The sequence below is a fragment of the Castanea sativa genome, chromosome 4 (genome assembly GCF_040712315.1).
Source record: "Castanea sativa cultivar Marrone di Chiusa Pesio chromosome 4, ASM4071231v1".
Taxonomy (NCBI): Eukaryota; Viridiplantae; Streptophyta; class Magnoliopsida; order Fagales; family Fagaceae; genus Castanea; species Castanea sativa.
This window is the reverse complement of record NC_134016.1, coordinates 44,091,657-44,113,474: the sequence shown is the minus strand read 5'-3', so window position 1 is coordinate 44,113,474 and position 21,818 is coordinate 44,091,657. Positions and strand designations below refer to the sequence as shown.

The 21,818-nt window shown below is 36.3% G+C and overlaps 2 protein-coding genes across 2 annotated transcripts; both read left to right on the top strand.

The window, feature by feature from the left end:
• Positions 1-218: 218 nt before the first annotated feature.
• LOC142632979 (cytochrome P450 736A117-like) lies at positions 219-1,737 on the top strand (the record flags this gene model as incomplete). Its single annotated transcript, XM_075807284.1, has 2 exons — positions 219-663; positions 1,118-1,737. Coding segments are annotated over 2 exons (1,065 nt in total), but the record flags the coding sequence as incomplete, so codon positions are not given.
• Positions 1,738-4,069: 2,332 nt separating this feature from the next.
• Positions 4,070-5,308, top strand: LOC142632978 (uncharacterized). Its single transcript, XM_075807283.1, has one exon. The coding sequence runs from the start codon at positions 4,070-4,072 to the stop codon at positions 5,306-5,308; it is 1,239 nt and encodes a 412-aa protein (XP_075663398.1).
• Positions 5,309-21,818: the final 16,510 nt, after the last annotated feature.

Here is a 21,818-nt window from a genome sequence, read left to right as displayed (position 1 = left end):
TCATCCAATGAAACAAAATATTTTGATACCAAATTATTTTTTATATAAAACCTAAAACTATTAAAAATTTTGCTAATGTGTGCCCTTAGGGCACATAATAATTAATTATATTTAGAAATTTTCTCTCAAAAATTGAAAAAATATTGACAATTTTTTCAATTTTCAAAAAAATATTTTTAAAAATAAATGACTTAATTCAAAATATTAACCGGACCTAACTACTGATTGAGAAAATCAGACAGTCCTGTTCTTCTTCAGCTGTGAATTTAAGCGAAGCTTTTGCAGAGTTTACTAAGGATATTATATGTAGGGTGGCCTTGGGAAGGAAGTATGGTGAAGGGGAAGGGGAAAGTGGGAGGAATTTTAAGGAGCTTCTGGGGGAGGTAATGGAATTGTTGGGTGTTATCAACATGGGGGATTATATTCCATGGCTTGCATGGGTGAGCCGTGTCAATGGCTTAGATGCTAAAGCAGAAAAGGTATCTAAACAACTTGATGATTTTCTAGAAGGAGTAATTGAAGAGCACATAAATGGTCAAAAGAAAGGGAATGATAACCATAATTTAGAAAATGAAGGCCAGAAGGACTTTGTGGATGTATTACTTTGGGTTCAAAAGGAAAACGTGATCGGTTTCCCTATCGAAAGAGTAAGCATTAAGGCTACAATTCTGGTAAGCAACTCTCTGTCTCTGTCTTTCTCTATGTGTGCGCGTGTAAGCAAATTTCCTGTCAATGACACCGCTTTGAGTTAGGCCCACTGTAACATTACTTTCATATAAGCCTGTAATAACAAAAATATAAGTACTTTATGCAAAAATAAAAGTTATGAAATTGTGTGGGTCTATACAGGTCAACTATTGAAGTGTTGAATATTATTGAATAAGAATGGCTATTGAAGGGATTTTACTGAAAATATTAGATAGTTATACTTAACTAAAAAAAAAAAAAAAGAAGGTGTGAAAATATGTGTGGATGAAAAATTGTGTAAAAATACATGTAATGTTGTTTAAAAACTGAAAATTGTTGTTTAAAATCATGTAACAAACACCCCTTAATTATGATATTTCACTCTCTTTCTCATGCATATTGGCAACTTTCTTCAATATTAACCATCTGTTCTTATTGGATGTATTCACTGCTGGTACTGACACTACGTACTCAGTGTTAGAGTGGGCAATGACAGAGCTTTTAAGGCATCCAAAAACGATGAAGAAGATGCAAAATGAAGTGAGAGAGATCACTAGAAACAAAAAGAACATAAAAGCGGTTGATTTGGATGAAATGCATTATTTAACTGCAGTGATCAAAGAGACACTTCGCTTGCATCCTATTCTTCCACTGTTAACTCCTCGAGAATCATGTAGAGATGCCAAAATACAAGGTTATGATATTGCAGTGGGTACTAAAGTTTTTATCAATGCGTGGGCAATTGGAAGAGACCCTGGGTTATGGGACAATCCAGAGGAATTTCATCCAGAAAGGTTCTTGACTTCTTCTATAGACTTTAAAGGACATAATTTCCAATTTATCCCATTTGGAGCTGGTAGGAGGGGTTGCCCAGGAATATCCTTTTCCATAACCACAATTAAGCTTGTTTTGGCAAAGCTTTTGCACTACTTTGATTGGACATTGCCTGATGGGACAAGAGGAGTGGACTTGGACATGACTGAATCTATTGGTATGGTGATTCATAGAAAATTTCCTCTTGTTGCAGTTGCAACTCCATATGTTGCCTAGCATATATACGCAGTACATTTAGCATTTGAATAATCCTCTATGTTCAATTTGGCTAGCAAGAATGTATGAATATGATTGTTCAGTTTGAATTTCTTTTTTTCATGCACTCCATTTTGATTGTAGAGAAAGGAACTTTAAGATAAATAAAAGAGTCTAGTATAGATAAACAAGGAAAATAATGAAATTAACTAAAATGCAACAAGGTTTTACATTAGAAACAAATTTTTAATTTACTTCAGCAATTACAGAAGCATTTATGCAGGGGAATGATAATATATATGCACAATTACATAGATAATTATGCAAGTAAATTTAAAGCAGATGCCTAGACAAATACCGAAAACAGTTTATTTTTTTATTTTTTTTAATTCAATAATTGAGGTTAGGAGGATTTGAATCCTAACCGTTTCTATTGAAAATACTAGAATGTATTGACTAAATTAGAAGACTCTTGAATATTTAGAATTTTTTTTAAAATTTTTTTGAGAAAGTTTCAACGTATAGCGTTCTGTTCCTGATGAGACCAAAACATCAATCGGTTTTTGGTGTAGGCAGAAATTGAACTCTAGATCTTTTATTCAATCATCATAGACTTTACCAGTTGAGTTAACTGAAATCCACACATTTAGAAGTTTGTGAAAGAGGAATCATCAAACCCAAATATTAAAGATAAAAGGTCCACCCAAATAGATTGGGATGTAAAATTTAAACCCAAACAAACCTTTTATTTTCAATTACATACTTCATTTTCAAAAACAAGTCTACAACTACAAGGGAGAAGTTGAAGGCAATCGTACTTTTTAAAGTTATTATATCATTAGTTATTGCAACCAAAACAGCTAACTTATTGGATTCTAAATAAATAAACAGTTTATTTATTGAGAAATTTTTTCTCTGGTGTATATACTTTCTCCTCTCGCTAGGAGCTCTCCTTCTCATCTTGGGTGAGACTTTTCTTCCTACATTTTGGTGGGACAAAGTATATACACCAGTGACACACCAGCATTGTGGTGCTCACCATGGATTTGGATTTCATTGAACGCTTACAACGAGTGAGTTTGACACCGGAGGAGGGGGAGGTCATACAAGTTCGTTCTGAGCATCACAAACAAATATTAGAAGAATGCTCCTTGAGTCTATTGGGTAGGTTCCTCACGAACAAACCCATAAACCTTAGGGCAGCAAAAAATCTCTTGAGGTCAGTATGGAAGATGGGCAGCGACTTGAAGATTACTGATGTTGGGGATGGACTTATACAGTTTAAATTCACCATTGAGAGCCAATTAGTATGGGTTATTAACAATGGTCCATGGAGTTTTGATAACCATCTGTTATTACTCCGCCGATGGGAGAAGGGGATGACGGCTTTCTCAGTAGACTTTCAATATGTGCCTATTTGGGTCCAAGTGTGGGGTTTACCGTTCGACCTCATTAATGAAGAAGCAGGCAGAGATATAGGGAGGGGAATTGGCCGAGTCATTGAGGTGGATTGCAAGGGAATCGCGGCGGACCAAGCAAGGTTCCTCCGTATCCGAGTAGAGATGCCAATAGACAAACAAATTCGGCGCGGCGCTCCTGTGCTCAGTCCAGAAGGTGATCAAGTTTGGGTGGCATTCCAGTATGAAAGGCTCCTAGGTTTATGCTTCCACTGTGGCTTGCTGGGCCATGAAGCTAAGGCATGTACAGTCAGCCTTAGGGAGGGTGAGGAAACTCCATATGGGGAGTGGCTGCGTGCTGGTTTTCGGAGGCCAAAATTTCAACAGACACGGGCACCACCAACCCCACCACGCCGGGACCAAGGAGATACAAGTGCTATGGCTCCACCGCCGACCAGCCACACCCCTGAGACGACAAATCCTCCACCTGTAACTCCCATGATTAATGGCATTGATGAGGGGGTAACGGACATTCAGCCCACCTTAAATACGCATCGAATGACACCCATTTCTATTCAAGTTGATTCTGAAAACGGTCCTGATTTTATGATACTCACCGAATTTAATGAGATAGAGCACAATCCCGAAAATCATGGAGCACAGCTTGTTAGTATCCCTATCTCATACGTGGACAATATGGGGAGCAAAGACTCTGAAACCCTAGCAAACCCAAGCACGAGGGAGCCACGTGACACCAATAAGAAACTAACAGTAAAAACTCCAAAGTTCAAAAAAATCTCACGCCCAGAACACGATGCCAGAAGAAAACCCGTGGTACCTGAAGGCCTGGTAGGGAAGAAGCGAACCTGTGAGGAGGAGAATGAGGTTGTTGAAGGAAGGAAGCAAAGAAAAACATGCACAACGGCGGCGGCTGTCACTCAGCCCCGCCGAGCACAATGATTGTCTTGAGTTGGAACTGCCAGGGGCTTGGGAACCCCTGGGCAGTCACTGTCCTCTCTCACTTGGTGAGGGAAAAAGCTCCCGATGTTTTGTTTCTCATGGAGACAAAGCATACAGTAGATGAGATGAAAACAATACAAGCTGAGTTGCACTATGATGCCATGTTTGCGGTTCCCTGCATTCGTAGAGCCAGTGGATTAGCTATGCTATGGAAGGAACACGTAGATTTACACATCCAAAACTTCACCCAAAACCATATTGATGCTCATATAAGGACTAACCCATCTGCACCATGGAGACTCACAGGGTTTTATGGCAGACCTGAGGAGTATCGAAAGCATGAATCTTGGAGCTTGTTGAGACACCTTCATACTAGAGACTCACTGCCATGGCTATGTTTAGGAGATTTCAATGAAATCCTCTCATCTAAGGAGAAGCAAGGGCGGCTTCCGAGACCACTTCGTCTAATGGAGGAATTTCGGAGTGTATTGCTGCATTGTGAACTTATTGATCTTGGCTTCAATGGAAACAGGTTTACTTGGAGGAATGGTGGACGGGGTGACGCGTATGTACAAGAAAGATTGGATCGTGCTTGCGCAACAATTAATTGGAGGGCCATCTTTCCAAACAGTAAGCTATATCATCTTCAAGTAGCATATTCGGACCATGACCTAATCCTGCTCAATACCGAAGTGTATACACAGGTGACTCGCAGGAAACATATACTAAAGCGCTTTGAGGAGAAGTGGGCCTCTCATCCGGAGTGTGAAAATGTCATCTTTGAAGCCTGGAATGGAGTGGTGACCAGCGGCAGCCCCATGTTTCAGCTTTTTGAGAAGATCAAAAAATGCCGAATGGCTCTAGTGGCGTGGGGAAGAAATGTGGGAAACTCCAAAACAAAAATTGAGGAGAAGCACAAACAACTAGAAGTACTGACTTCTATGAATACGGCGGACAATATTGAATTAATACAAAAAGTGAAGAATGAGATTCAGTCACTACTTTTGCAAGACGAACTATTCTGGAGGCAGAGGTCGAGATCAATATGGTTATCAGCAGGTGACAAGAATACAAAATATTTCCATCAAAGAGCTAGTCAAAGGCGGCGAAAAAATCATATCCATGGTTTCTTAGATGAGAACGGCCAATGGTGCACATCTGAATCTGATACGGCTAGAGTGGCTGAAGCATATTTTCAGAATTTATTCACATCAACCAACCCAACAAATCTGTAATCAGTATTGGACTCGGTGGATAGAGTAGTAACTCCAGACATGAACCATACACTACTCCAACCATACACTCCTGAGGAGGTCAAGCGGGCTCTATTTCAAATGCACCCCTCCAAATCACCAGGGCCGGATGGTATGTCCCCTTTCTTTTTTCAAAAATATTAGCACATAGTTGGAAGGGATGTTACTACTGCTGTATTGTCTGTTTTACAGTCTGGTCATTTTTTGCGTAAAATGAATTCCACTCATATTGTACTTATGCCAAAAAAAAATGAACCTAGATCTGTCTCAAATTACCGGCCTATCAGCCTAGGCAACGTAGTGTCTCGAATTGTATCAAAAGTGTTAGCCAATAGACTAAAAGTAATTTTGCCAAATGTAATATCTGACTCCCAAAGTGCTTTTGTTCCTAACCGGTTGATTACTGATAATACTACAGTAGCTTTTGAAGTTTTACACAGGATGAGGAACAAAAGAACAGGAAAGAAAGGGCAAATGGAAATAAAACTGGACATTAGCAAAGCCTATGATCGGGTGGAATGGGCTTTCCTTTAGCAGATTATGCTCAAATTGGGAATTGATGGGAGATGGGTGCGGTTAGCAATGGAAACAGTCCATACTGCATCATACTCGGTACTCATTAATGGTGAACCAAAAGGATATATCACACCATCCCGTGGCATAAAGCAAGGCGATCCACTCTCCCCATACCTATTTCTTTTGTGTGCGGAGGGCCTATCCTCATTAATCAGGAAGGCAACAGAGACACAACAACTACATGGCATCTTATCTTGCACTAATGGGATTTGTATTTCTCATCTATTATTTGCAGATGACAACTTTATCTTCTGCCAAGCTACAATGGAAGAAGGCCAATGCCTTCTAGATATTTTAAGGCAGTATGAAGCTGCATCGGGGCAGGCAATCAATAGACAAAAGACATCTATCTTTTTTAGTCGGAATACAAATCAAGCTGTTAAAACAGACATCCAAGGTCTTTTTGGAGCACGGATCATGGAGGATTGTGAGTCCTATCTTGGACTACCTATGGTGAGTGGTAAATCAAAGGTTAACACCTTTAAGGATTTACAGGAAAGGATAACCAAAAGAGTCATGGGCTGGAAGGAAAAATTTATTTCCAAGGCAGGGAGGGAGACCCTCATCAAAACAGTTGCTCAAGCTATTCTGACTTACTCTATGGGTATTTTTAAAATCCCTAAAGCTTTATGTGATACGATTAATTCTACTTTGGCAAAGTATTGGTGGGGGCAAACAAAGGATGAGAAGAAAATCCACTGGATAAATTGGAAAAAATTGTGCACCCCAAAGGGGAGGGGTGGTATGGGGTTTAGGGATATTCATGCCTTTAATTTAGCTTTGCTGGCAAAACAAGCGTGGAGGTTGATCCATCAAAACCACTCCTTATTTTTTCGGGTCTATAAGGCTCGATACTTCCCAAATTGTTCGTTTATGGAAGCTGAGTTGGGGAATAATCCATCCTATGTATGGCGAGGCTTGCTAGCTGCAAGGGATATAATCAGGGAAGGAGCACAGTAGAAGGTGGGGGATGGTCAATCTATTAGAGTGTCTGACCACAAGTGGCTGTAACATATGCCAATTTTCCTTAGTGAGCCACAACACAACTTGATGGTAAAGGATCTGATTGATGTCCATACCGCTCAATGGGATAGGGAAAAACTACATGACCTCTTCGCACATAGGACACGGATGGAAATTTTATCTATCCCGTTGCAAAGTACTCCGTCTCGAGATGTACTTGTTTGGAAGGAAAACAAATACCACTCTTTCTCGGTAAATTCAGCTTATCATGTTGCCATCAGGTTGCAGGAACAAAATCGGGTTGAACACTCCACGGCTGGTAGGGACAGTACTCATTGGAAGAAAATTTGGAAGCTGAATGTGCCCCCAAAGGTCCGCAATTTCATCTGGCGAGCCTGCTCAAATATACTGCCCACCAGGGAGAACCTCCATCGAAGACGGCTACACGTGGAAGACCGGTGTGAACTGTGTTGTCTGCAACCAGAATCTACAGGTCACTTGCTGTGGGAGTGCCCTTTCGCAAGGAACGTATGGGCCTTAGGTCCAAGGAAAATCCAAAAATGCTCCAACGAAGCCAATGATATCTTCTTGCTGTTTAAATGGTTGGTACAGCGACTCTCTACCGTGGAATTAGAAATATGGGCAGTGGTATCATGGGGAATTTGGAATGCACGAAATAAAGTCTACTTTGAGAGAGTTCAACCCCACCCCAAAGCCATTTGGGCAGGGGCTGTTGGGTTCTTGCAGGATTACCAACATCTCAACAATGCACAAAGGAACATTGGCTAAGCTATCAGGTTCTACTGCCGAAGATGAAATGGAGACCCAAGCAATGACACTCCTTCAGCCATGGATTGTGTTTAACCGTTTCTTTTCTTTACAATTGTATTTTGATACTTGTTTCTAGAGGTTTAACTCTTCCCCTGTTTTTTGGTGCCTAAACAGGGTCTATACGTTTACCTTGTATATTGTTTCTCAAATCAATAATATCTTCTATCTTTTACCTCAAAAAAAAAAAAAAAAAAAAAATTTCTTTGTATTTCTTTCTGGTAAATCCAATTTTGTTAAGTCTGCCACATGGAATCTCATTATATGCAAGTAAATTACATATTTTCAATTGCTCCATTTGGATTTGGATTTCTATAAATGAGTAATATGTTTCGTGAAATGGGTAAAAAAAAAAATTCAAGCACTTGGAATCTCAGAACTTGTAAATTCAAGCACCAGTAATTTCTTGCTCAACATGGTATTTAACCTCTATAATTAAAATACATCTCTGTAACTCAAATAAAATCAAGTAAATTGGCTTTGAGTTTCAAAATATTTCAAAATCTCGTTACAGTTAAATTGAATATGCATAATGAGCTTCTCCACTTAACCTTTGATTTTTAAAATTGAAACAAACATTTCGCCAAGTTAGATAAATCAAGTCTAGATGCTTTGGGATATCAATTTGGTTCAATTCTACCATATGCACAACCATATGATGGATCCCATATCATGTGAGTCAAAACAATATAATTGGTTTCTCTACTTAGACATTAATTTTTTTTTCTTTTAGATAAATCTAGAAATTTTATTAATATAAGGAACCAAAGATACAACGGCATCTGGGAACTAACAGCATGCAGCTAAGAAAAACAAAAACCAGAAGAAGAACACAGCACAGTACAGAGGCTGTCAACAAACGCAAGACCAAAAATAAAACCATGGAAAAACTTAATTTGGAAATTTTTAGTGCTGCTGTTAGGTGTTGATACTCTCTGCTCAGAAACCCGCTGCCCCATCAAGGATGACTGTAGGTTGTAGCCAGATCTTTTCAAAGTAAAATTTGTTGCGAGCATTCCATAGAGCCCATGCCATGACAGCCCAGACTTTAAGTTAATATAACATAGTTAGGCCCAAACTCGTAAGACTTAATTTTTTGGGTAAAGTGGTGTCCATATATATTTTATTAATTCTTCATTTGGAGTCTACCCCTAGATGTTATCTCCCTAACAATTCTCTTCTTGGCATTAGATTTTAAAAGTTAAATAGGCATTACATGAGTTTCATGAAATCACATGAATTGAAATAATCACATGAATTGATATTTCTGAATTTTAATGGACTTTAATTTTGCTATTACTTATACCACATTGAATCTCATAACAAGTGAGTCAATGTAATCAATTTCTCTACTTAGTTGAACAGACGTTATATGAGTATGATGAATTAATTATGTGAACAAATGCTTCTCAATTTTAATAGACTATAATTTTGCTATTACTTGAATCTCATAACAAGTGAGTCAGTGTAATAGATTTCTCCACTTAGTTGAATAGGCGTTATATAAGTCTGATGAAATCATGTGAATAGATGCTTCTAAATTTTAATATATTTTCTTTTTCTATTTCTTATGCCATGTTGAATCTTATAACAAGTGAGTCATTTTAACCGATTTTCTTTACTTAGTTGAATAGGCGTTACATTAGTTTGATGAGTTAGTGTAACTAATTTCCCCACTTAGTTAAATAGGTGTTACATGAGTTTGATGAAATCATGTGAATAAATGCTTCTGAATTTTAGTAGTCTTTAATTTTTCTATTACTTATGCCACGTTGAATCTCATAATAAGTGGGGTTTTTTTTTTTTTTTTTTTTTTAATTTTTTTAATTTTTAAGTTTCAATCTATGGCGTTCTGCTACTAATGATAACTCTTTATCATTAGACCAAGACACCGATTAGTTTTTGATGTAGGCATGGATTGAACTTCAGATACAACCATCAGAGACTTTACCAATTGAATTAACTGGAACCCACCATAATAAGTGCATTAATTGATTTACTTAGTTAAATAAGTGTTACATGAATATAATCAAATTACGTGAATAAATACTTCTGAATCTTAAAATACTTTAATTTTGCTATTACTTATGTCCCATTGAATTTTATAACAAGTGAGTTTGTAGTGTAACCGATTCCTCTATCTAGTTGAATAGGCATTACATGCGTTTGATGAGATCGCATATATTTGATTACATTCATGCATTATTTTCTGAGGCACTTTATGTGCAAAAAGCAAAACCTCAAAGCATATACATATACATATACATATTTTCTGAATTTTATATACATTTACATATACATACATACATACATATATATATATATATATATATATATATATATATATATATATATCACATAGTCCAACTTCAAATTAAATAATCAACAACAAAAAATTAAACCCAACTTCATAACTCATTGACGTAATATATCAAACACTTTATGTGCAAAAAGCAAAACCTCAAAGCACTTAAACTTTTATGGTTAACACTTCATTACCCATTTGTTTTAAAACATGTTCATAGCACCCAAACCATCAAATTATCATACACTCACCTCTCCACACCACCAAGACCTCCAAATGCTTCAAGTATTGAAAAAAAAAAGTAAGAAACAAATATAACTCAATTAAAACCTAAGGCCCTAAAGCCTAACTTTACCATCCTAAGACGAATACCCCTACCCAAACGGGAACCAAGCAAGCATACAAGAAACTTATAGGCTTTAACACAACCAAAACCTTTTATTTCCCTACCACAAACAATGTGCATTTACCAACTTAATACAAAGCATGTCATTACCAAACCATGATAAAATTAGCCAAAGTAAAACACTTGTCAAAGAAAGCACATATGAGCTTACAAGATAGACCACACAACAAAAGCTTGTAGTAAATTCCTTATAGTCTTAACATTCTAATCATACTTTCTGATTACATTTGCAACAGGTCAGCTCTTTCTAAAAAATTTTTTGGTCCGCTTAGTTTTATCCAAAAAGCTTGAAATTAAATAAGGAGAAGCCCTTATATGTCTAGTATGTACCATCAAAAATTCAGTTCAAAAATAATTTTTCTATAATTTATCAAAAATCATAAAGTGCATCTGACTCAAATCTGTATAAAGTCACAAGAGAAAAATACTATAATTTTAACCCTATGCCAAAAGCTTTGAGACTTGATTAAACCTTAAAGCTACATGTGTTAGTACATATAAAAAACTAGGATTACAACCCATAACCTCATATAACAATCATCACAACACAAGTCAAGAAATTCAATCTCATAACTCATATAGTCAATTTATCAAACATTTGGTAAGCAAAAGACACATGCTCATATTACTTGCACAAATTTATAGTTGACACCACAATCACAACCAAATATGCCAAAGACATTTCAAAATGCAAGGAAACCCTTTTTCTAAAATTAACCAAATCTCCCATATAAATCAAAAACCCAAATGATTTCTCAAGAAACCCAACTCACATAGTTGCCAAACAACAAAATCCATTTCATAACTCATATAGGCAATTTGTCAAACACTTGGTAAGCAAAAGACACATGCTCATATTACTTGCACAAATTTATAGTTAACACCACAATCACAACCACATTTGCTAAAGACATTTCAAAATGCAAGGAAACACTTTTTCTAAAATTAACCCAATCTCCCATATAAGTCAAAAACCCAAATAATTTCTTAAGAAACCCAACTCACATAGTTGCCAAACAACAAAATCCATTTCACTTCATTAAATTAAAAACCTCCAATAATATTTTAAATTTACCAACAAACACAACAAACTACTTCTAAAACAAAGCCCACAACATAAAGAGCAATCCTAACAATATAGGATAAAAACCCAAAGATATTAGAAGGTGGGTCATGGAGATTTTACCTTAGATTCATGTTAGGAGAAGTCAAACCATGGATAAGAATTTGATGACTAAAAATCTAGTAGAAGCTAACCAAGAGACCAAGAGGGAGGAGAGACTTGGTAGAGAGAGATAGAGGGATGTGTGTATTTGTGTTTGTATTTGAGTTTGTGTTTTTGTTAGGGAGTGAGTGATAATGAGAGATGGAGGGCTGAAATTTTTTAATTGAGTGGGTGGGAGAAATGAAAATTTATGTGGGAAAGGAAATTTTTTTTGCTGAAATTTAAGCTGTACTCTTTAGTGACGAATATAATTTCGTCACTATAACATACTTTTAGCCAGATTTTGTTACGATTTTTAGCGACGAAAGTCAGATTTCGTCGCTATAGCATACTTTTAGTAATGAATTATGATTTTGTCGCTAAAACTATGAAATGAAAAACCTATTTTGTGTGAATATTTTTAGCGATGAAATCTGAATTTTGTCGCTAAAATTGTGAAATGAAAAACCTATTTTGTGTGAATATTTTTAGTGACGAAATTCAAATTTCGTCGCTATTGCATACTTTTAGTGACGAAATATGATTTCGTCGCTAAAACTATGAAATGAAAAACCTATTTTCCGTGAGTATTTTTAGCGACGAAATTCAGATTTCGTCGTTATAGCATACTTTTAGTGACAAATTATGATTTCGTCGCTAAAACTATGAAATGAAAAACCTATTTTGTGTGAATATTTTTAGCTACGATAGTTTTTCTTCGCTAATGCTCCCTTTTAGCGACGAAATGATTTTCATTTCGTCGCTAATACTATTCATAGCAACACCTACAATGACGAAATCTTTCGTCACTAAAAATTTCAACTTTTAGCGTTGAAATATTTCGTCGCTATAGATTAATTAAGTTCCCGCCACAATTTTCCCCTTTGGCGCTCATATTTTAGATCATCAATAGTGACGAAAATTACTTTTCATCGCTAAATGTTATAATTTTTTTCATTATTAGTGGCGAAATCCATATTTCGTCGCTAAATCTGTATTTTTAGTGACAACAAATATTTCTTCACTAATTTTCGTCGCTAAAAATACATTTTGTTGTAGTGGCATTACATGTGTGAATAATTGCTTCTAAATTTTAAAAGACTTTAATTTTTCTATTTTCTTTGCCACGTTGAATCTCATTATAATTGAGTCAAATTTGTGTAAATAGTTTCTCCAACTGGCCATTTATTTCTAAAACCAAAACAAACTTTACATGAGTTAGATAGAATTGCAAAAAAATATTCTTTTGGATTTCACTAAATTTCTATCATCAATTTCATCTCCCAAGTTTTCTATATATACCTCATTAGTTTTATTATAAAATACCAAATCTTAAAACTTGTTTAAAGTTTTTCCATCACTGATGGATAACGATCAAGAGGGTGAAAACAAGGTAAGATTGCCTAAGAAAGTTTTTTCATTTGTAGAAATTTATGGCATGGGATAAACTAGAGTTTGGAAGGATGCTATCATAGCTTGAAGCATCCAAGGAATCCTTCCCCGGCTGTCTCACGAGGTTAACACACTGTTATCCCATTTATCAAAGTTGTACAACTAAAGAATCAGATCAGAAAGGAAGAAAAGAAACGAAACAAAAGAAGAAAGAAGCAAAGAGATGAAGTCTAAGCTAAACAACAGTGCTATAGTTAGTTGTTGAGACCTGTAGACTAAACTACAAGTAGCTTAGTAGTGTATTTAAGTAGAATGCTTTCACACGTGCAATAATTAACCTACACACGTGCAGTAACTACTCCTGTATAAGTTGGGATATTTGTTTATGCTCTGTATTGCATATAGACTTAATTACTTGTATAGATTCATTCAGTTAGTTGAATACAAGTTTTTCTTCAACTCCAATTCTCTCTCTTTAGCTCTATGTTTCTTCCTTTAGATTCTTTGTGCTTTCTTATATGGTATCAGAGCTTGAGCCTTTGTCAATGGCGTCAAACACTGAAAATGCTTCAGTGCGAGCTTTATCCAATGGAAGATCCATGCAGTCCATTCTTTTTGCACCATGGTGAATCCCTTGGTGCGATCCTTGTTGCTCAACCTCTGACTGAGGAAAATTACCAATAGACCAAGAATTTCTCAACTTCAGAAGCAAATCTCCACTGTCATGCAAGGGGATTCTATAGTGACAAGCTTCTTCACTGATCTTCAAGCCTCTTGGGATCAATTTCTAAATCTCAGGCCTTTACCATGTTGTTCATGTGGTAAATGCACTTGTGGTGTGAATGATAAGATTGCACATCTTTATCATCAAAATTCAATCATGCAATTCCTTAATGGATTGAATGATTTCTATTCATAAGTCAAGACTCAAGTCCTTATGATGGAACCTCTTCCATCAATAGACAAGGCCTTCTTGTTGGTGATCCAGGAGGAAAGGCAAAGATCTTCAACTTTTAATGTCACTCCTCTAGTTGATTCAGTTGCACTTGCTGTTAGGAACCAAGCCTTCAATCAAGGTTCTTCTTCAAACAATAATGGCAAGAATTTCAAAGGAAATGTTGAAAAAGGAAAACCTATGTGTAGTCACTGTGGAAGGGTTGGTCATATCATGGAGAAGTGTTACAAGCTTGTTGGATTTCCTCTAGGTTACAAGCAAAAAGGAAGAGTGGCCAAAGCTAATCAGGTCATGGTTGATGTTGATCAAGGCCAATTTGAAGTTGCACATCAAAATAGCTCTTTCCATTTTACTTCAGAACAGTATCACCAATTGATCTCTATGCTGAACTCTCATGCATCCACTTCTGGTAATTCCAATGATGCTATTCACATAGCCAATTCTGCTCTTTTAGGAATTCTTTGTGCCTTTTTGCAAGATTTTGTTTGCTTAAATATGCAACATTCAATCTTTGCTAAAAATCCTGTAAATAAAACAGATTATGGTAAGGAAACTTGGGTTCTTGATATTGGAGCAACAAATCACATTGTCCATTCAGTTAAATTGTTCACTAAAATCACCAGTTCTGTTTCCTCTTTTGTTCAATTGCCTAATGATGAAAGGGTTGTTGTCACACACATAAGCACTATTCAAGTAACAGCTAGTTTAGTTCTTGAGAATGTGCTATGCGTCCCTGCTTTCACCTTCAATTTGATCTCAGTAAGTTAATTAACCAAATTTCTATTTTGTTGTTTTGTTTTCTTGTCCAATTTGTGTTTTATATAGGACCTTTCTTGTTGGAAAACGATTGGAGTGGGTAAACTGCATAACAACCTCTACTTGCTGCAATCTTCAACTTCTTGCAAATCTGATTCTGTAGTGTCTTCTTATCTAGAGTTTGTTTTTAGTTCTTTTGTTAATAATGTTTCAGATGTTCCTGTCATTACCAAGCCATACCTTTGGCATCTTAGATTAGGACATGCTTCAAATGCCAAACTTCATGCTTTACATGATTGTATTCCTGATGTAAGCAATGTACATAGCAATGAAGATTGTGCTCTTTGTCGAGTTGATAAACAGAAACGATTGCCCTTTCCTTTCTTTAATCATTTGTTTGAAAGTGCTTTTGATCTTATCCATTGTGATGTTTGGGGACCTTTTGCCAAGATTACTCATGATGGTTTTAGGTATTTTCTTACCATTGTGGATGATGCCACTAGATCTACATGGGTGTATCTTATGAAATCTAAATCAGAAATCAGACCCTTATTGATTTCTTTTTACAAGATGATATCCACACAATTTCATACTAATATCATGGCCATCAGGACTTACAATACTCAAGAGTTTTTCCTAAAAGATTTCTATGCTGACCATGGGATTTTGCATCAGCATTCATGTGTTGCCACTCCACAACAAAATTCAGTTGTGGAGAGGAAACACCAACACATTTTGAGCATTGCAAGAGCCTTAAGGTTTCAGTCTAATGTGTCTCTTTCCTTTTGGGGTGAATGTGTCTTAATTGTTGTGTATATCATCAACAGATTGCCTTCTTCCACCCAAGGCAACAAAACACCCTTTGAGAAGCTTTATAACAAAATTCCTTCTGATGATCATCTAAAAGTCTTTGGTTGTCTTTGTTTTGCTTCTACTTTGACTCATAATAGATCAAAATTTGATCCTAGATCTATCCTATGTGTTTTTCTAGGTTATCCTTTTGGTGTTAAAGGTTTCAAAGTGTTTAATTTGGCAACCAAGAAAATATTTGTTTCTAGGGATGTTATCTTTCATAAAACTGTGTTTCCCTTCATTTCCTCCCCTTATTCTTCTTCACCTCACTCCACCATCACTTTGCCTCACCTTTTTCCTTCCCTAGATCCTTACATTGATTCTTTACCTACTACTTCTCACCCTATTTTTCCTGATACTACTCACACTCTCGATTCACCTCCTTATTCTGCCATCCCTTAATATATTCCCAATCTTGATCCTATTTTTGACTTGCCTACTTCTGCCTTGCCTAATTCTGACTTGCCTATCACCAATTCTGATTTACCTATTTCTATTTCTATTGATCCTACAAATTCCACAGCTCTTCCCTCTGATTCTTTTGTTCCACCTTGAAGAAAGTCCACCAAAATCACTAAAGCTCCTGCTTATTTGCAAGATTATAAATGCAGTAATATTGTTCATGATCAGTTTGATCATTCCAATCATGCCATCAAGTCTGGATCCTCCTAATCCGTTTTAGGTACTAAATACCCTTTATCTCATTATCTTGATTCATCTAGATTGTCATCTTCTTATGCCTATTTTTGTTCTCTTATCACTACTTATTCTAAGCCTAAATCCTATTTTGAGGCTGTCAAAGACCCTAAATGGCAGGATGCCATGGCTGTTGAGATTGCAGCATTGAAATCCTACCAAACTTAGACTCTCACTCCCTTACCTCCTTACAAAAGGGCTATTGGGTGCAAGTGGGTGTATAGGGTTAAGTATAAGGCTGATGGTACAGTGGAAAGATACAAGGAAAGACTTGTGGCTAAAGGTTTCACTCAACAAGAGGGTCTGGATTTCACAGAGACTTTTTCTCCAGTGGCTAAAATGACTTTTGTCAACACTTTATTTGCTATTTCTGCTGTGAGAGGTTGGCACCTTGTTCAGCTTGATGTAAACAATGCTTTCCTCCATGGTGATCTCCATAAGGAAGTTTACATGCAGCTGCCTCAAGCTTTTCACAGCAAGGAGGAGCATCTGGTGCGTAAGCTCAACAAATCATTGTATGGCCTCAAGCAGGTATCAAGACAGTGGTATTCCAAGTTTTCATCCACTATTCTGAAGTGTGGGTTCAAGCAATCCAAGTCTGATTACTCTTTGTTTACTAAGAAGTTCAATCAATCACTCATAGCCCTTTTGGTTTATGTTGATGACATTCTTATTGCCAGCAATGATGTTCATGCCGTTGAAGAGCTTAAGGTTTTCTTGGATCAAGAGTTTAAGCTAAAAGACCTTGGAAACCTGAAATACTTCCTTGGTCTTGAAGTGGCCAGATCAGAACAAGGAATTTCCTTATGCCAAATGAAGCATGCCTTAGAGGTACTTAAAGATGCAAGCATGACAGGATGAAAGCCTAGCAGAGTTCCTATGGAACAAAACTTAAAATTGAGTAAGTTTCATGTAGAATTGCTACCTGATCCTAGTGTTTACAGAAGATTGGTGGGCAGACTGTTGTACCTCACTACTACCAAACCAGACATTGCATATTCAGTACACAAACTGAGCTAATTTATGTCCAAACCACGAAAACCTCATTTGGATACAGCCATAAAGTGTTACAATACATTAAAAGGAGTCCTAGTCAAGGTATTCTCTTATCATCCAAATTAGATTTGCACCTAAATGCATACACAGATGTAGACTGGGCATCTTGTGTTGACACTAGAAGATCCACCACTAGATATTGTGTTTTTTAGGTAACTCTCTAATTTCATAGAAATTCAAGAAGCAGTCCATAGTCTCTAGATCTTCTGCTGAAGCAAAATATAGAGATATAGCCATGACTTTTTATGAAATGACTTGGATATTTGCTTTGTTGAAAGATTTAGAAGTGTATCATCCAAAACCTGCAATGCTTTTCGGTGACAATCAAGCAACCATATACATTGGTGAGAACCTTTTTTCCATGAAAGGACTAAGCATATAGAAGTAGATTGCCATTTGGTCAGAGACAAGGTGCAAGATAAAGTCATTAGGTTGCTCTTCACTCCCACACATTCATAGTTAGCAGATCTCCTCACAAAGGCTCTTAGTGGTCAACAATTGAAAGCATTGTGAACATTGTGAACATCCACAATCCTAGTTCTCATCTTGAGGGGGAGTATTAAAGTTGTACAACTAAAGAGTCACATTAGAAAGGAAGAAAAGAAACGAAACAAAAGAAGAAAGAAGCAAAGAGATGAAGTCTGAGCTAAACGACAATGCTATAGTTAGTTGTTGAGAACTATAGACTAAACTACAAGTAGCTTAGTAGTGTATTTAAGTAGAATGCTTTCACACGTGCAATAACTAACCTACACACGTGCAGTAATTGATCTCATATAAGTTGGGATATTTGTTTATGCTCTGTATTGTATATAGACTCAATTACTTGTACAGTTTCATTTAGTTAATTGAATACAAGTTTTTCTTCAACTCCAATTCTCTCTCTCTAGCTCTCTGTTTCTTCCTTTAGATTCTTTGTGCTTTCTTATTCCATTTCTTAAGTCATAAGATTTATTATACTAGATAGATATTGACAAGTTAATAAATTAATTAAGGTCCGTTTGGTTAGGCATTTTGAAATATATATATATATATATATATATATATATATAATATTTTTAAAATCCAAAACTCTGTTTTGCAACAACTTCTCATAATTTTTTTTATAAATGCGTCTTTTAAACTCAACATAGTTTTCCAACAATTTATACAAATGCAGCCTTAATATAATTAGACATTGAGTCTCCCAACAAAAAAAAAAAAAAGATCTCACTTATCTTGAGCTTCAAACGCAACTTGGTCATCAGTTCATCACAGGCCAATACAAGACTCTCATTGGTCCCAATAGGAGGTGATTTCCCAATTTTCACTTGGGTTTTGATCCTCGTTAAAGTCTGTAAAATCTTGATGTTGGGCATTATCTTGATCCAACTATTATATATTACATTATATTAGATTAGATTAATACCTTATTAATTGTACTGTTATTAAGAATAGCCCAACTGGTAGATGTAAAAGCCTGAACTTTTGGACCAGAAAGTTCATATGGTTGTGTCGAACCATCTATTGCACCGATTACCCATGTTTTCTATTGCCAATTTGATTAGAAAATGTTTTCAACATGGTTAGGAATAGTTTGTTACCCCAAAAATCTTTACACATATGACATGACTGGCAATATTGTAGATGATTGAATCAGCGAAAACCAATTAGAACTACTAATATGATTATCCTGATACGATTTGCTTAGCCAATGCGCATCCCTACATAGTCAGTGTTGTTGGAGATGGTGGACTGCATTAGCTCATGGTCTGCAGGGGAAGATATTGGCGTATGATGCAAGGCCCTCACATTATGGAAGCTCTTTTTAGTGAATATTGACGGAATGCCTATGGAGTTGAGTTCTATACATGTCAAGTTTTGATTACTTCTTGGAATTCATAGCATTAGGCTTCGGTCCTTAATGAAATCCCGACTGAGTGTTGTATCATACTCAAAATGTAGAAGAAATTTGATGTGGAAACTCATTGGTGATTAACAACAATGCAAAATTGTTGGATTAAGATAAGTTGACCCCAATTAATTAATTCAATTACCCAAGTTAATTAATTAGGTTCAATTGCATGCAAATCATGAAGGCACCAACAAATCACCAAAAATATTAAGTGCAGTGGAAAATAAATTAGACACAGTGATTTGTTAACAAATAGGGCAAGCCTTGCAAGGCAAAAACCGCACCAGGTGATTTTAAGGTCACCACTTCCAAGAATCTACTAATCAACAATCAAACTGTTACAAGTATAATGAATCTTACCAACTACCCTGGCCCATCTCGAAATACCAACCTACAGTTGAACTTTCACTCCAATACCCAATTGGACTTGATCTTGTAGTAGCATTCTTTCCTTTGATGCACAAACCTCTAATTTGTGACTAACCCTTTGCATGGATTCTAGTACGTGACTAACTCCAGCAACTTGAGTAGATGTTGTTGGTTGCAAAGTTCTTCACTTCATTAATAATGAAGATCAGGAAGCACTTGGTTACAAAACCTTATGACGTACAAACGCAGTAGCTTCACATAGAGAAAATAAGTCTCTTGTTCTTTGTATTCGTGTGTGACGGCCTTTAAAATAAGCTTTATATATATTTAGGGTTATGGGAAAAGAAACCCCAAGCAAATATACGAGACTAGGCCAAATTTTAAATCTGGAAATTATGAAATTGTAATTCTCGATAGATCAAACTACCGTCGAGCTATCTATCGAGCTTCACATTAAGTCTCAAGAGTAAACATCTGTCGAGCCATCTGTTGAGACTTAATGAATAGTCTTTCTTCACTTGTTTTTTGAACCAATCTTCATGTCTTCAATACTTGACTTGAGTAACATGTTTTTTGAAGTACTAAACCCATCTTAGATCTACCCAATTACAAGTAAAGTGCATTTTATCAAAGGATAAGCCAATTACAAGGCCAAAATGGGCAAATGCCCTTTTCGAGCAAAAAAAATAGCCTTTTTCCCCCTTTCCCAAACTAATTAGGGAAATGCCCCTCTTTTATAACTCAACAATAAGAGAGTCGAGTTTTCCTGAAAAACTCGATATGCCTATGATCGAGTTAGTCTGAACGTTATGCCATGCTGGCAAAGTAGACGTAGCTTTTTCCCAATAAAAAAATTCTTGTGCAGTACTCCATTACTCGGTAACTATAATATTGAGTTTTGCTTAACAATTTGAATCCCTAACGTCTCACAGTGCCTATTCACTCTCTCTCTCCTTGTACACTCTCCCTCGCTTTTGCTCGCTCCCTCTGCACTCTCCCTCACTCTGCTCTGCGATCAGGCTTCCCTACTCTCCCTATCCAGTCTCCATCAGTCTCACTCTCCCTATCCATTCTCCATCAGTCTCACTCTCCATCAGTCGTCATTGCTTCCAACTGTCGTTGATTACAAGTACATAAGTTGTTCTCCTCTAATATCTTTTCTGATTTTGGTTAATATTAGATTGTGTTTTATGTAGGATTTTGATTATTTTGTTGAAACTTACTTAAAAGTAGTAAATTTACTAATCAATATGAGAATTTTGTTGTCTTTTATATGCTGCAATAATGATGATCTAAAGTGTTTCTTGCTATATGGTTATGTTTGTGTTATTTTCTCATTAATGAGAATTTTGTTGTCTTTTACATGCTGCAATGATTATTTTCTCATTAATGAGTTTAAATGTGCTTGGGGTTTTGATGGGGGGTTTTGGAAAATTGATTGGTGGTGTTGTGGTGATGTCTCTGAGTCTGTGTAAAATGTGTCTTATCCGATTGTAGGCATAATTTGACAACCAACATTTTTAGTGGATGGAATAAAGTGGGTAGACAAACTTTATTTCCTTTTTTCCTTTTATGGACTGGGGGTTAATAAAGTATCCAAAGACCTTTAATCAGCACCTCAATGTATCAATTAAAGCATGAAAATCCTAATTGTTTATACTTAACCAACAAATCTTCTCATAGTTGGAAGCCAAATAAAATAAAAAAGAAAGAAAGAAAGGAAATGCCATTAATTGAGGCAAATGGCAGCATAATGAGAACCAGCCAATTCTAATGCCACTTTCCATTCTTTCTCAAACAAGATGGCAGTTTACCTCTAGATGCTTACTCTGCACATGAAACACAAGATTTGGAGCAATGGATCATTGCTTGGTTATTGCAATACATAGTCATGCACATACCTTAATTCCTTAAGAAGGTGTTTGATCCACATAAGCTCACATAATGCATTAGCCTTGGCTCTGTACTCAACTTCTACACTAGATCAAGTGATCAAGTGTTCCCCTCGATAGGTGTAATATCTAGTAGACAATCTTCTGTCTAAGGGTGATCCTACCCATTCTAAATTTGTAAATACTTCTACTTTTAGGTGAAAATTAGCTCTATACAGAATTTCATGACTTGGATGTGCTTTAAGGTACTTAAGAATTTGGAGAGTTGCCTCCTAATGTGGAAGGTGAGGAGTTTCCATATTCTGGCTCACAACACTCACTGCAAAAAATATGTCTGGACATATTCTG

Excerpts from the sequence above, each read along its gene's own strand:
- LOC142632978 (XM_075807283.1), top strand. The coding sequence starts at position 4,070 with ATGATTGTCTTGAGTTGGAACTGCCAGGGGCTTGGGAACCCCTGGGCA.